Here is a 16080-nt window from a genome sequence, read left to right as displayed (position 1 = left end):
TAAAAAATATATTTTTTTGCATGGGCAATGAAGCTGTGTAGTACATTCTTGAAATGCGCTTATAGTTTCTTTTATTTTGAAATCTGTGACCGGAAGGAGAACGCTTCATTCATTCACGGTCTGACGGAGCTCACTGCGCCCCGGTACGACTAAACACACCGGTGGTGACTCGTCACTCCGCGCAGAAAGATGGCTGCGGTGGCGCGGACCCCGGTCGGGGAAGGGATTCGGATAGTTGTCCTGTGTGTGTTTTGGTACACGGTGAGCTCCGGGGGCAACATTATTAACAAGATAATCCTCAACGGATTCCCGTATCCCGTCACGGTCTCTCTGTTCCACATCATCTCTGTTGTCGTCTTCCTCCCGCCGCTGCTGAGAGCATGGGGAGTCCCCAAAACTGAACTGCCTAGCAGGTACTACCGGTGGTACATCCTCCCTTTGGCTTTCGGAAAATACTTCGCGTCCGTTTCGGCTCACTTCAGCATATGGAAGGTGCCAGTTTCGTACGCACACACAGGTGAGTATAAAATGTTAAATCCGACCAGCCGGAACCTGTTATCCGGGGCAACTTGATGATGTGTCTCTACCGTCAGCTGATACTAGCTTTGCGGCTAACGGCTGGCCAACTGCCGACAAGGGCATTTAAAGAGTCTGGCAGACCGCAGCGTCACGTAGATCCCAAACAGAAAAGCTTTTATTTCACTAATTATTTTTAAAATGCAGCCTTTGACTGTACTTTTGTATTTTATACGTAAAATACCAGCTGTTAGCTTGCTAGCCAACTGAATTAAAGCTGAAATACGTCAAGGGGGAGGAGTAGTGTGCTTCTTCAGTTTTAAACTCAGGGCAACTGGGTGCATATGTTACAGTAGTGATCCTGAAAATAACCCGATTCACTGGTAAAATGACACATTAAATCCAGAGGCGGGTATAAACTAGTTACTTTTACTTAAGTAACTTTCTTGGAGAAAATATTTCTTTTAGGAGTAGCTTAACTACACCGCACTTTTTACTTTTGCTTCTGTATATTAAGTTTTACTCTTGAGTAATTTACTAAAGGAAGAACAACCATGTTTTAACAAACAAACATGATTTTTTGGTTGTTGACCAAAAAAGAAACAGAAAACTGTAGGCACAAACCTACAGTTTATAAGAAGATTTCTTGTTTAAACACAAACTTTGTTCTGTTATTTTCTATCTATAGAGCCATTTGTAGATCAAAAAGACACCGTAAACATTATATATTGTCTGTGAAAGGTATATTTACCTTGTACGTTAGTGTTGTAAGTTTGATATTGAAAATAAAAGATTAGAAAAATAGTTTTCTCTGCCTGAATTTTGCTGATTTGTAATTATGTTGCTGTAATTTTTTCTATTTAGTCTTTAAAATACCAGAATTTGCACATAACTCTATATGTTTGTGCATCTGAAATTATTTATAAACTTTAAGATGTTTTGATCAATACTTTAGTAGCTTTTTTTTTACCAACTACTTTATTCTTTTTGGATGGCCACTTTTGACTTTAGTAAAAATATATATTGAAGCAGTGTTACTCTTACATGAGTACATTTTTTGAGTACATTGCCCACCTCTGATTAAATTAGTATTATTTTTATTTTGTTAAATGTTAATTGCCTCTGCAGTCAGATATAGTCCATCAACCCCTGGAGCAATATTTGCATATTTTTGTTAACAAGCTGGCCAACTTGATAACCAGCAAGCAGGAAGTGATGATAAGTGTGAAATACTTACCATCAGTAAGTATCTCAGTATTCCAATTACTCTATAGCATTTTACATCTTTAATACTATCATATATTTGTCCATCCAATTCAAATCCAGAATTTCATACATGTTCACGGTGTCCCCCAGGAAACTTGCTAAGCCCTGTGGTTGGGGCGCTCAGCAGTCATTTATTCAGCAGCCTGTCATGTTTTAGAGTTAAAAAATATTTAAAGTTGACAGGAAATTTGAAAATATCACTTGATAATCATGTGTTATTGAAAGATTGGAAGACTAATACCTGAACACCAACTATAAAGTCTTAAAAAATGCAAACATTTTAAAAAGACAAAAAAAAAAGCAGTACTTAGCCTGGTGGGGGTACAAGTAAAGCCTGGTGGCCCACCAGGCTTATAGTACACTGGGGGAAAACCCTGCATGTTGTAGATCTATTACACATAGATTAATATGTATCAAGTGTCTGTTTCTGCAAATTTCTACAGTTCACAGCTAACAAAGGCTAAAAAATTACATCACACCAATAAAAATAATTTTTAGTACAGAAATGCTAGTGTGATGAAAAGTATGTCTTTCAATACTTTATTGTTTAAGTTTTTAAGTTAGCCATCAAAATGTGCACCTCTATTTTTTCTTCAGACCCTGTACCTTTACTTTTCAAAATAAAATGCAAATTTTACTTTAGTCTGAATAAAGACTTTGGGCCTCCCTCTGATGTTGCTTCTTGTTCAGTTTAATTCAGAATAATTTTAATTGTTCCAAAGGGAAATTAAATGTTATTGTAACTCACATCATCCAAGTATCTTAAAAGAGTCTTTTTGTTTGTTAATGATGTGGGGAGGAAGGATCTCATGGCCTTAACATTTCCGTATTAAACACCGTTTCTTAATTGCCTTTTGAGATTTTCTTAGTACGGTAACTAAAATATTAATCATATTGATAGAATAAAATTTGAGAAATGTCTAATATGTATTAATTTAACCTTTTTGATGATATTCTAATTTATTGAGGAGCATCTGTAAATGGGATGAGGTTATGGAGTCGGTCCGATTGATAGATATTTTATTGCATAGAATGGTAACTTTATTATTTAACATGGAGCCATATTCCACACTCATACTGTGACAAATGTGTGACAGCCTTTTTTCCTGTCCCCCTAATACAAATTATTTAACATGAAAAGTACACAATTTAAGTCTGTCAGTGCAACAAATAATTTATCAGATAATCTGTTTTAAGCTACATCTTTAGGCAGAAAAACCACAGATAGTTTCCAAGGTTATAAAAGCATTTATGAAGCAGTAGCAATAATGACATAGTTGTGCATGTATTTGTTATTGAGAGTCGTTTTCTTATTTTTGAAGGTACAACCTTCAAAATATTTTTATTAACTGTAGATTATCTTCTTTTTTCAATCCATTCATACAGTTCAGAGTCCATTTATTTCCATCTCCGCTTGTGTTGTCAATTTTTCTCCATCTATTTCTATCTTCTGAGAAATGTCCTGTGCAATTAACAATTGTTTATTATGACATTCATCTATTTAAGTATGTTGATTTATTATGGAGGTTAACATAACAATGTTAAAATTCTATATTTGATTTCAGGTAGTTGTGTATTATTTCTGGAGATTTTATGTTACAGTGTCTTTCCATTAGAGATTTAACTATCATAATTTTTATTTCTGGCTGATTAATTAGTGCATCTCTATTCCACTGACTGTTTTGTGATCCCTGTTTCAGCTGGTCGACTCTTATCATATGAGATCTTATGACGATACGGACTTATAATTTCATCACAATATTTTATAGTTCAATTATGATAACAATAAAAATTATGATAAAGAACTGTTTATTACTTTTTTACGGTAACTGCATGGCAAAGCATTCATAGCGCCACAAACATTAGCTACTTTAAGAAATGTTTTATATTACTAAGCTGAACATAGAGGCTTTATTTAATCATATTTTTGAATTTATTGATATACTTTTGCTCTAATGGAGAAAACTGTAGAGCAAGTAGTAAAAATATCAATTTACTCTGGGTTTTTTTACATTAACTGTATTTTTTGCGACAATAAATCCAAATTCTTATTATAAAAATAATTTTTTTATGATCAATACACTACCTGCAGATCACAAATTAGCCCCTGATATCTTGTCTGCACCTTATTTTCAATATTTGACTAGTATTATTTTAATATATATAGTCCTAATTCCTATTATAATAACTATGCAGTGAATCTGGTTGTTCTTCATTGTTTAGGATTTATTTATTCTTCTCAGTCGGTGTGAACATGACGCACCGCTGTCAAGGCGTGACTTAGTGAACGACGTGTGTTATTTGACAGAGATGTGCACCCAGCTCTGACCTGCCATTAACTTTTTACAGCTCAGACGTAATCGGTTCATTCACTCCTTGCTGCAGAACCACAGTTCTTATTGTTTTTAAAACTGACACCGTCCCATTTTCCCTCCTTTGTCTCTTTCACAGTCAAAGCCACAATGCCGATATGGGTGGTGCTGCTGTCGAGAATTATAATGAGGGAGAAGCAAACTACAAAGGTGAGTAGGTCCGCAGCACAAGTTCTGCTCTGTTTCAGGCCGCGACTCGGCAGCGGTGATGTGGCACAGCGAGCCTGCTGTGCCTCTGTTGCATCTCATGTTACAGCCGCCTGCCGAATCTTCTGTCGCTGGCATTCTCCAGGGGGTCAGGGGTCATCCACATCAGCTCCTGCATTCTATATCTGACATTTAGGAGGCTTTATGTAGGTTGATTCTCTAAAGAAAGTAAAGACAGTGAAGAATTTGTGCTAAATGAACCAGTAGTTCAGCTTTACCAACACACTTCAGGATATCATCGTAAATATCATTAGAACTGTTGTAGATGTGAATAAATCTTTGTAGACGAGGAAAGCCGATGTTAAATCAATGTGATATTTGGACTCTCGCACCACACTGCATTTAAGCCTGGAGGGATTTTTCTGTTTTTTGTCAAGTAGATCGTAACCTTTTTTTTTTTTTTACCCCTCAAGGGGGTCTTTTGTGGGCTCTAGTGTCCCTTATATGAAAGTAGGCCGACAGGAAAGGGGGAAGAAGAGGAGGGAAGACATGCGGCAAATATCGCCGGGTCCGGGAATCGAACCCACGACAGCCGCGTCGAGGACTCAAGGCCTCCAAACGTGGGTTGCGCTATCCCCTACGCCACCACAGCACACTCCCGATCGTTCCCTTTTTAGAAAAAAAATAGATAAAAATTGTTCAGTGACCACAACTTGTTGCAGCATCCAAACTGGTGGTTAAAACAGACCACAGAGTGAAAATAACATAACATACAGAAGACCCCTAACTCTCTACGGCCTGTATGGAGTTAGGAGATTTATTAGCTTTGATTTATTCATTTTTTATGCTGGAACTACTAAAGGTAGATAGTCCATAAAGAAGTCCATAAAGAAAATAAGCTTATAAAAGCTTATTTTTCCCATCCTGTGTGCCCCATCTTGTGTTTTTATTTATTATAGAAAAGGCTAACACACAAACTGAATTCATTGTAACATATATAACGTATAAATAAAACCATAAAGAGTTAGTTATTTTAGGATTTCAGCTTCAAACTTGTATTCACATGAAAAGTGACATTTAATTGGATCAGATGAAACAATCCAAAAGTTTTAAAGTTGCTTCTCTGTGGCACAATGTAATGAAATCAAGATTATTTTAAATATTTGTGTTTTTATCCACATTTACACCCATCAGTTATTTCGCCACTTTGCAGACAAGGCTGAGAGTCACATAAAATCAATAGTTTATCAATAACCAAACTGTTATTCACTGACCTTTGACTGAGAAAAACCTTTAAATCTTCCTATATGAGGTGAATGTTTTCTGCTGACATTTTTTTAAACAAAATGCTTGTAAAAAAAAAAATCCCTAAGATCTAAAAGCAAAAGACCAGTGGTATAATAACTTTTCCCTCCAATGTACACATAAAACTAAAGCACTCAGATTTTCAAAATATTCAAATGTAATCAGTATTTCACTCACAATCCAGATGGGAAATGAGTGATCTCTGTGAAACTGTTTTGTCGTTCCAGTTCCAGATCACTTGAAACTGGAACGTTTCCACACTGCTGACTAAAATCAGGCTCTTATTTCTCATCATTTCCAGCCGTTCTTTCATTCGTTTGGTGTGTAGTGCTTTAGATCATATCTTTGTTTACTGATTTTTCTCACATGGCACAGCAAAAAGCCTTAAAGATATGTGTTTGAGTCATTTCCTGGTTCTCTGTACTGTGACAGCATGCTGGCTAATGGTAAAACAGTGGGTAACCACGGCAACCAGTGACTGTTTAAAGGCCAGCCGGCTCTTTCTGCAGTCAAATTGCGTGATCATCAAATATATTTAAAAACAAATAATCCTGTTTTACTCCTAACCTCCAAATAAACTTAGTTTTTCACTGCAGAAACACAAAATCTTACTTATTTTTATTGTAAATATCTTGGTACTCTTGACATAAGACAAAATTAACTTTCAATTAGCTTTATAGCAAGATATAGCATCTTGTTTCAAGTCCATTATTCCTCAGTGTTAATGAAAAAGTATTAGTTTCTCTGGCAGATTATTTCACTTATAACAACACATTTTTCATGTGTTATAAGTGAAATAATCTGCCAGAGGAACTAATACGTTTTCACCAATATTAATAAATTGTTTTCTAAAAACAAGCGCCTATATCTTGCTGAAAAGGTACTTATGAGTTAGTTTTGTCTTATTTCAAGTGTACTGACATATTTGCAGTACAAATTAGACCATAAATACTTGGTAAGATTTTGTGTTTTTGCATTGCTGTTGTATTTCTTTACTTGTACTTTAAACACAAAGCATCTTTACACAGTTTTTAACTAAGTTGACCATTTTCCTCTGACTTCTAGCTCTGCAGTTGAAATGAAGCTGATATTTGTCAGCTCTGAGATGCTCCTCAGTTTCCCATTCTGATGAAGGAACATTTCTGCGTGTTAAACAGGAAATAGATTTATGTGTCTGACATCAGGGTGTTATGTTTACTTTGCAGTTCAGCGCTGAGACAAAGTTTTTTCACCAACAGGGGAAAGGAGTTTACCTTTCTTTACATTTCTGTTCATGTGAAAGAATCTCTGTCAGCAGTAAACATTCAGATTTTAACCTTTTTCGCTTTTTGTTCCAGATGTTAACAAAATTAATCTGTGAATTTGTTGACAGCATCAAATAAGACACAACTGTCTGCCTTCATCAAACTAGACTTTACAACTGCATAAAGACACTGTTACTGACTGTTTTGCAATCAATAAATAACACTGCGTTACTTAGCTTTTCTTTTTTATTAAATCTGTGTTTTCTCAGTTTCAGGCTGAGTTTAGTGACAGGTGCATCTCATAAAAAACAAAGCTCGTCTCTCATGAGCCATTCTCAGGACTATGCAAATGATCTGGTGTCTGTAATGATGGTTTCCACCGGTGAGGTGTCGTCCCTGGTGGATGGAAAAATTTGTTTGGGTTTCTGTGCTTCTTATTCTCTAACATTCATCACAAGCATTGCATGGATTATGAAAAATTGTTTAAAAGAAATTCATTTCCCGATTACAGTTGATGTATAAAAATGCCTCTTCATTTTCTGGCTCGTTTCAGTGGAGATGCAGTTGTTGTTTTGATTAATTTACTGTCTCTGGAAGGTAATAAACAGTCTTTAATTAATTAATTTTAGTATTCAGTCTAAATTATCTTGAAAAACAAGACCTGATGAAGAAGTATCTGTACGTATTTAGGATTTAGTCATTTTATTTCTTTTTCCATTCACATTTTAAATAAAACATTTTTAATCTCATTCAGTATTTTTTTCCCTTTTTTATTTGGCAGCAATCATTTGTCCCACATGTTCTGCGAAAAGAGTTGGTGTGTAATAAAATAAATAAAATATGTTGTGAACAAATTAAAAAAGCTAACTGAAGTTGTTTTTGTCTTGAATGACAATTTTAATGGCCTTGCACATATCCTAATCTTTAAAGTTTAACCCACTGAGATTATGCATGAAGTTGTTCAAGTTGTTGTGATATGGTAGAAAGACGATAATCGGAAATCTGGTAAGATGTTTTCCATAAATTTGATCAATACAGCAAACAATATTAATTAAACTTCTGGTCAGAAAAAAGATTCTCCGAAGGATTTGAAAAACAGGTTTTCCAAAATGTTTAATTTGAACTGATTCATTGCAGTTACTGTTTTTGTTATATGTATTTTTAAAATTTAAATTAGTGTAATATTATTAGAAATCTTTGTTTGGTTCTAAGAAATATTTTATTGGGTTTTTCCACCCTTACTTGGACATTAAGCATTACATTACAATTGCTTATTGATAATAAGCAATTATTATAAATAATAATTGATAATGATTTGGAATGGAAATAAATTAATTTCCATTCTGATTCATATTTTATGAAGGAAAATTTTGTTTATGGTTGTGTGGGTTTTTTCCTGTTTATTGTTTTTGGTTGCGTTTTATGTTGGATATTTTAAATATATTACAATTCCAAGGTGAAGTATTCTTTACAAAAATAAAAAGTTTTGTAAAGAACTTTATTTTGGTCTTTGAGAGGGCAAATTTGCATTATTATGCCGTTACCAGTACATTACTTGAAAATGGTCTTAAAGCAACAATATTATCGTTTATTGCAATAATAGTTGGAACAATTCATCGTCCAGCAAAATTTATCATGACAAGCCTATAATTCACAATATTCAGATGTTCATTTAACCATGGCATAATCATTACAAATTAAACTGTTCAGTTGTAAAAAACAACAAAGAAATCAAAATTATTATCAGAACCATTTTGTTCAAGCATAATTTATTGGAGTAACTGAGAAATCCTGAACACCTGCAGTAGGAAATGAAACATGGGTTAGCACAGGAAGTGGTTGTTGTTGATTTATGTTTAGATCTTGACTCTTTCCTTCGACCCGATTTGGTTTTGCAGGTCTACGTGTCGCTCATCCCGATCATCGGTGGCGTGCTGCTGGCCACCATCACCGAGCTTTCCTTTGACGTTTCGGGATTAATCAGCGCTCTCGCCGCCACGCTCTGCTTCTCTCTGCAGAACATCTTCTCCAAAAAGGTCAGGCTTCTTCACATTCAGCATGAAGATTAAATCAACACTCAGGTTCAGCTGAAACAGAAAGAATCCGTTTTTAAACTCTTTTTGGTAATATTTTGACATTTGGTTGCTTTCATTAGTTCACAGTTGAAATGTGAGAGAGTTTTATTCTCATTTAAAAGTTAAGTTAAAGGGATGATATGAGCATTTCAACTAGTCCCGTTTGTAACTGCAAATTTAATTTAATGTCCTTTTGGGATTAATGAAGGGTTAAAGTATTTTTGAATTGAAAACACAATTTTATTTAATTTTTTTTGTCTATTTTCTTATGCAAACATCTTCAATCACTTGAAGTAAAACTTACCTAAAAGTTACTTTTCAGCAAAACACAGGAGATTGGTTTAGGTCAGTAAATCCTTAATAATGATGAAAAAGAAACGGTTGCACTGGTGGATTTTTTCTCATATAACATGGGAGATTGTCCTGTTATAAGTGAAATAATTTGCTTGTGGAACCTGCACTTGTTTTTACCAATATTAAGGAATTACTGACCTAAAACAAGCTCCTTTGTCTTGCTGAAAAGTTATTTGTAAGTTAGTTTTGTTTTTTCAAGTGTGTAGTAATAACTAGACAAAATATTTGGTAAGGTTTTGTGCTTTATCACTGTAAAATATGGAGGATTTCAGATGCAACATCATAGCTACATGCTGTTTACTAAAGCAGTTTTGGGTTTTATTAATTTTTTTATTCTTTTTAAAGAGTTTTTTTTCTTTTCCTCCTCTGTGTTGAAGGTGCTGCGTGACACAGGTGTGCATCATCTGAGGCTCCTGAACGTCCTGGGCTTCAACGCCATGTTCTTCATGGTTCCCACCTGGGTTCTGGTGGATTTCTCTGTGTTTCTTGTGAATGGGGATCTGGTGAGTAACAATGCTAGAATTTATTTTTATTTTTTTGTAGTTAATCATAAAATGAACCTAAAACAGAGTGTGCCTGAGTCTCTGCCTCCCTTTCAGTCGGATATTTCGGGATGGACCGGCACCTTCTTCCTCCTCCTCATCAGCGGCTTCTGTAATTTTGCCCAGAACGTCATCGCTTTCAGTATTCTGAACCTCGTCAGCCCTCTCAGCTACGCCGTCGCCAACGCCACCAAGAGGATCATGGTCATCAGTATATCTTTGCTAATGTTGCGCAACCCGGTCACGCTCACCAACGTGCTGGGTATGATGACGGCCATTCTCGGAGTCTTCCTCTATAACAAGGTGAGTCTTTCCCACTGTAGAGTCGTACAGGTGCATCTCATTCAGTCATATTCAATAACAATATTATCAATAACCTACCTCTACATCATGTATAATCAATGTAATATTTAACGTTTCACACGTCCGCCCTGTTTAGCGGACATTTAGCTTCCTTAGAGAATCTACATTAAGAGTATTTCTTTAGTTTCTGAGATGCTAAAGCTCATAATAGTGGTGGGGACATTTTATAATGTTTAAGAAAACTTAAAAATTTAGAGGAATAACTTTCAAATGCAAAGATTAAACTCCTATTAAGGTGAACGATTTAAAGATTTCATCCTAACACTCAATACTTCCCAGTAGGGTTGGGCAATAAATTGATCTTAAATTGAATTTTCTCCTTTGAAGATACAATTTTTTTTCCCATCAATGAACTCCTTGTGTTTCCATAGTTCAGATGTCAGTGCGCCCAGAGCCGCCATCTTGTTTCCCCAGCATCTTTTAAAGCTTCTGTTTATTTGGCTTTGAATATTAGAGCCAGACTATGACTTTTTTATTTATGTATTGTTACAAAAACAAAGTCAATCTATTAGGAGAATGAAGTAGTAGTTTTATGAGAACTGCAACATGAAAAAAAAAACTAATTAAAAGGTTGAGCATCATGTGAAGTTATGCTTTGGTCTCAGTTTGAAGATAATGAAATGCTTCATCTTTCAACACATCAGCATCAAATTATCATCAGTAGCAGGATTTTGAAACGATTGCATAAACGACCAACTCTGTTTCGAAGAACAAACACAAACTCAGGTTCTCATGTCAGATCCTGATAACTTTAGAAGCTTTTTTTCTCATTAAAACAACTTCTTTCTCTCAATTTTAAGACATTTTTTCTGGTAAAGTGGCTTCTTTATTCTGATAATATTATGACCATATTCTCATAATTAAACAGAATTTATCATAGAATGGCCACTGTACAAATCACAGGGATGACTGAAATAAAAATATGTTACTGGAACTGTAAGATATTTTAAATAACCAACATAAAAGGCAACCAAAAACAATAAATAAAACAGAAAAACCCACACAGAACCATAACCATAAAAAATTGATTATGATGTCTCTGTAAACAGAATTTTCCTTCAAAAAATATTAATCAGAATGGAAATTAATTTATTATGAATTGCTTATTAGTCATGTAATGCTTAATGTCCAAGTAAGGGTGGAAAAAAATTTGCAATTTCTTCTGTAAAACGACTAAAATCGGATCTGTTTTGAAAAAATCAGAAATGTAATTTTTAAACCGCATCGTCCAGCCCTGCTTTGATGTTATTTATTCTTCCATGATTCTCCCAGGTTATTTAGTTTCAGTTTAGCACAGACTGGCTTTATAAGAAATGATTTTATTTAAACTTTCCCATTTTTTCCTTCCTCGTCAGGCTAAGTACGACGCCAACAAGCAGAAGAAGAAGCTGCCCACCAGCACGCAGGACCTCCTGTCCTTTGACAACCCGATGCTGGAGAAGACGCAGGCGAACGGGTCGGGGCCTTTCTACGGCTCCGAACAGCAGCAGAACTGGAACAACGTTCTGACCGACCATTTCCAGTACAGCCGGCAGGCCTACACGGCAAACCACAGCAGCAACCACCAGTTCGTGGTGTAACTCGAGACGCTCGGGCCTCGCAGAAGCAGGTTCTCCCTCCTGCTCCAGACTGAGACTGAAGGCAAGTGCTCTTTGTCGCGGATTTAAAAAAAAAAGAAAACAAAAGAGACGAGCCGATTGTGACATGCCAGAGAAGTTTCCTCTCCCGCATCCCTCCATGTTTAGACGGCATGTTTTTTTTACAGCCTTGCTGCTCGTTTTTATTTATTAAGATGCTGATGACTGTCGGGGAAACAAAATCAGCAGCTTCAGACATTTTGACGAGAGATTGAGCCACAATATTCAGACACAACAACGTGCCGCAGTTTGAAAACGTCTAGTTTGTCTTCCACAAGTAGCCGCTGTTTGTCATTAGAAAGAGAGATGCAGCAATCAGTCTCTAAAATCTCTAAAAAAAAAAAAAAAAGAAGATTATTCCCAACAGATAGAATAATCTGTTGGGAATTATCTGAAGTCTCCAACTTCAAACTTTCATCTGAAGCTGCAGACTGCTGCAGATTTCTACTAAACTCAAAAAAGTGCATAATAATATATATACTGTTGGGAGTCCTTAGTTTTGATTCATTTTCTCGGAGCTGATGAAGGAAAATAGACATAGCTAATCCCTGACAGATTGATCGTTCCATGTCTAATCTGTAAACTTTCAACCAACACCCAAAATCTGTCGTGTTGCATCGGTAACCAACTTGGATTTTTATCTTTAGGGTTGTTGTTTTTCTTCCTGAGGCATTTGTTTTATGAGGAGAAACAAACTGTCTTCAGTGAATATACCTTAAAAAATGGAGGCAGATTATACTTTAGTGTCAGTTCTCATTATGATTTAAGCTAAGCTACGTTCACGTTGTTAAAATGAGCCATGTACAGTCCAGTTGGAGACTGGAGCAGTTTGGTTTCACATGAACATTTAAGGTGTTTTTGGTCTAAATATGGGTTTTAGTTTCCTGGATTTAAATCTTGTTTTCAACAGATGATGCTTTTCTCTTCTGTCCCCTAATTCCTGGTTAAGATGATTATCTGTTCAGGTCAAAAAAGAAGCCAGGTGTGTTGAATTTCAGATGATTTGTTGTTTAGAAAAAGACGTTTTAGTTTCTGATCATTTTTGTGGGGTATTTTATGCTCTGAATTAGTTCTTTATAAACCTGCCTTTAGGAAAATACTAAAGTTTGGTCCAAAAATATTTTCTAAATAATGTGGAGCATTTAGAGTAAAGTGTATCTTTAACAAACTTGAGTTTCTGAAAGGCTGAAGGTACGAGAAGTTAACTCCATTTGATTTATGCCTCCAGCGTCATTCATACAAGTGCCTGATGAAGAAAAATACCTAATAATAATAATAATAAAAATAAGGTGTTCTGTTTGTTTTTCACTGTTTCTGGGCAAACGTTGATGCTTTTAAATATTCCCACAACCAGAAGAGTTTGAGCTACATTTGAAATAAAGAGCAAAACTCTGCTGATCGATCATAAAGGGATGCTTGAGAACGCAGCGCATTTACAGCTTTAAGTGGAGAGTGAGGCCAAAGGTCAGTGACCTCTCACACATCTGTTCTGTCCCCCTGTTGAGCAAAGATGTCACAACTTGTTGTCCAGATGTGTCGTTGTAAAACGTAGATCACCAGTTTCTAGAAAGGCTCTGTGATGTGCCTTTTGGTTTAGCAAACATAAAGAATGGAAACTAAATTTTAACGGTTATGGATACAGAAAATAATTTAAAGTATTACCGCGTTTTTCGTTTTTATAGGTTATTGGAATTTGTTAACACCACAGTTGGTTTTATTTTTTCTTTAAATCCTGAACTAAAGCTGCTTTAGGATGTTTTATGTTACTTAATTTTTTCTACTGTAGTCAGCATCAATTTTGCACATTTTAAATCAACAAAATGGGATTTTTGTCAAGAGTTGTTTATTGAACTCTGTGCAGATATTAGTCACCCAAATGACTCGCCATCCATAAAAAATTAACTTTTGCTCTTTAAATTAGTCTGTACAGGTGGATCTTAATAAATTAAACTATTATAAAACATTTCTGAATTGAGTTTTTAATTGGTCTAATTTTCTAAAACATTGAATTTTGGGTTTTGGTGGAAAACCAAAATCTACTAAATTAACCAAAATGATTCTGCGTGTAATGAATCTTTTCATGAATTGAGCTTTTTTATTAAAATGAAATAATTTTTTGTTTTATATTTTAATTTATTGACATTCACCTTTAATATCGATCATTCTTAAGGACTGTAGTGTCAGGAAAGCTGATGTTTCATAAAACTCTGAGGTACAGACATTTTCTTTAGTTTATATTTTTGCTGATTTTTCTGTGTTTCCTCAGATATTTGTTTTCATTTATTCTTCCGTCTGTTAAATGAATGACAACAGACTGAAGTGGAAAGAAGCATTCAGTAAGGATTCATGGGTAATGTAGTTCTTACAAGCTGTTTAGAAAAACTATATGATTGGCCAGTTGTACAGAAACGCCAGGCAAAAAAGAATATCTGTAATGACATCTCTGTTGATGTTTCACATTTAAGCCGATGTTTTGTTCAATTTACTAAATCCTAATTGTTTAAAATTAAAGTATAGACTTTCAGAGCATCAAGAATCATGTCTGAATCGAGTCATAATTTGACCAAATTAGCACTTATGACTTCAAAGAATACAACCAGCAAATAATTAAATATTCTGTTGTGCTTCAGCGTCCTACATTTTTTTGATATGCCAGATTTCATCCTTATTGAAAATTTACTTTTAGCTCCTCAACACTGGTGCCTCAAAGTACCTCCAGCATTCTGTCTTTGCAACAATTTCACCTTTTTCAGGATCAGTAATAAATCAGTTTGACCATACAGAGCACATAATCTAGGTATTAAGATGTGGTTAATTATGTCCAGAGAGAACTAGAACGGACGTTTCATAAAATAATATTATACAACAGTTTAAAAATGTCAAAATGTGGCAATTAGTCTGACCAAACTCAACAAAACCAAGAGTGTTCATCAGTTATCAAATTGTAAATGTTTAATTACATTAAAAATTTTGGATGTGAAGAAGATTAATTTGAAAGAAATTATTCTGAGTACGATGGCAAAATGCTGATTAGTTTATTTTCTTCATGTTTTTAACATTTTGTGTTGGTGCATCACAGAATGAAGGCCTTTATTGCAGGTTGCTGAGATGTAAAAAAAAACAAACTGTATTGTTATTTTCTTTATGTATATAAACCTACATGGAAACTGTAAAAGCATTTTTTGGCGCTCTGTAAAGCTTTTTTCACTGGGCTGTAAAGGATAAAGAGTAATAAGGGGATATCTCTTTGTAAAAGTTGTATACTGATTATTTTTGTTGTCTTTAATGGGTCTCGAAATAGCATTTGTATGTAAACTATGTTTATAGATTTTTATTTATGGTGTCATGGTACAAACTGTACAGAGGTGCTGCAATGCACAGTCTTGTCCGCTTATGTTTGGTAAATATTTTTAAATGTTGGGGAGAATAAATCAATTCTGAAATACTAAAAAGGCCTAATGTCTTAAATAATACATACAAACACAATACATAACTGCACAGGATATAAAGTCAATGATAAATTTCATATTTTAAAAATGAATGTCTGATTTTAATGAGATATTTCTTCCATATACGGTCAAACTTAGATTTGAGTAGAATTAGCACAGCTAGCTAACAATTGATGATGTCATCCAGGACATGGTGCTGTAAAATCTGATCTAAATTAAGCAGAAAAACTTTTAAAAATAAAGAATAAAACAATAATAAATTAGATGTAACGATTCTAAGCATGCTACGTATAATAAGTTGGTTTATTTTACTTGAAGGAGCTACGGATGTTAACTTTATAGTCCTTTGATATTTCTCTGACAATTTAGCTTACTGGCGCCATCTAGTGGGAGTGTTGGGGCATCGTTCTAATATCACAGAAAATCTTTTATCAGAGATCATATATTTATACTAACTAGATAAAAACAAATATATATATAGTGACATCAGTTTACATGAATATAATTTTTCACCGTCCTTAAAGAGCAAAATCATTGAACACAGTTAAATATTATAGTTTATGTAAAATAATTGCAAATACTAGTTGTATAATGCAAGTGACGTCGGAAGGAGACAAAGAAGTGTATTTTGTAAGCGTAAATGGACTTAAAAAGCCTTAAATGTAAATTAAAAGATAAAAATTGTTATATTAAATATGTTCTTTTTAAATGAATATGTTTTGTCATATATAGTAAACAAACGAGTGGCACTTTTGTTCTTAAAAGGTCTTTCTATCAAAGTTAAAAGTTACAGTTGAAGTGAACATCATC

The 16080-nt window shown here is 34.6% G+C and overlaps 1 protein-coding gene across 1 annotated transcript; it reads left to right on the top strand.

Annotated features, from left to right (window-relative positions):
* Positions 1–116: 116 nt before the first annotated feature.
* On the top strand, positions 117–15273 carry slc35e1 (solute carrier family 35 member E1). The gene is made up of 6 exons (XM_032571759.1): positions 117–517; positions 4234–4304; positions 8749–8886; positions 9657–9782; positions 9879–10124; positions 11540–15273. The coding sequence occupies exons 1-6, from the start codon at positions 190–192 to the stop codon at positions 11762–11764; spliced, it is 1134 nt and encodes a 377-aa protein (XP_032427650.1). The 5' UTR covers positions 117–189; the 3' UTR covers positions 11765–15273.
* Positions 15274–16080: the final 807 nt, after the last annotated feature.

Source organism: Xiphophorus hellerii, chromosome 9 (assembly GCF_003331165.1).
Source record: "Xiphophorus hellerii strain 12219 chromosome 9, Xiphophorus_hellerii-4.1, whole genome shotgun sequence".
Classification (NCBI taxonomy): Eukaryota; Metazoa; Chordata; class Actinopteri; order Cyprinodontiformes; family Poeciliidae; genus Xiphophorus; species Xiphophorus hellerii.
Note: the sequence above shows the minus strand (reverse complement) of the source record. Positions and strands in the feature narration are given on the sequence as shown.

Bases quoted from the DNA above. Each gene is read 5' to 3' on its own strand.
- slc35e1 (XM_032571759.1), top strand. From the start codon at position 190: ATGGCTGCGGTGGCGCGGACCCCGGTCGGGGAAGGGATTCGGATAGTT. The intron at 518-4,233 runs GTGAGTATAAAA...TCTCTTTCACAG, and splicing joins AGTTTCGTACGCACACACAG to TCAAAGCCACAATGCCGATA. The intron at 9,783-9,878 runs GTGAGTAACAAT...CCTCCCTTTCAG, and splicing joins TTCTTGTGAATGGGGATCTG to TCGGATATTTCGGGATGGAC.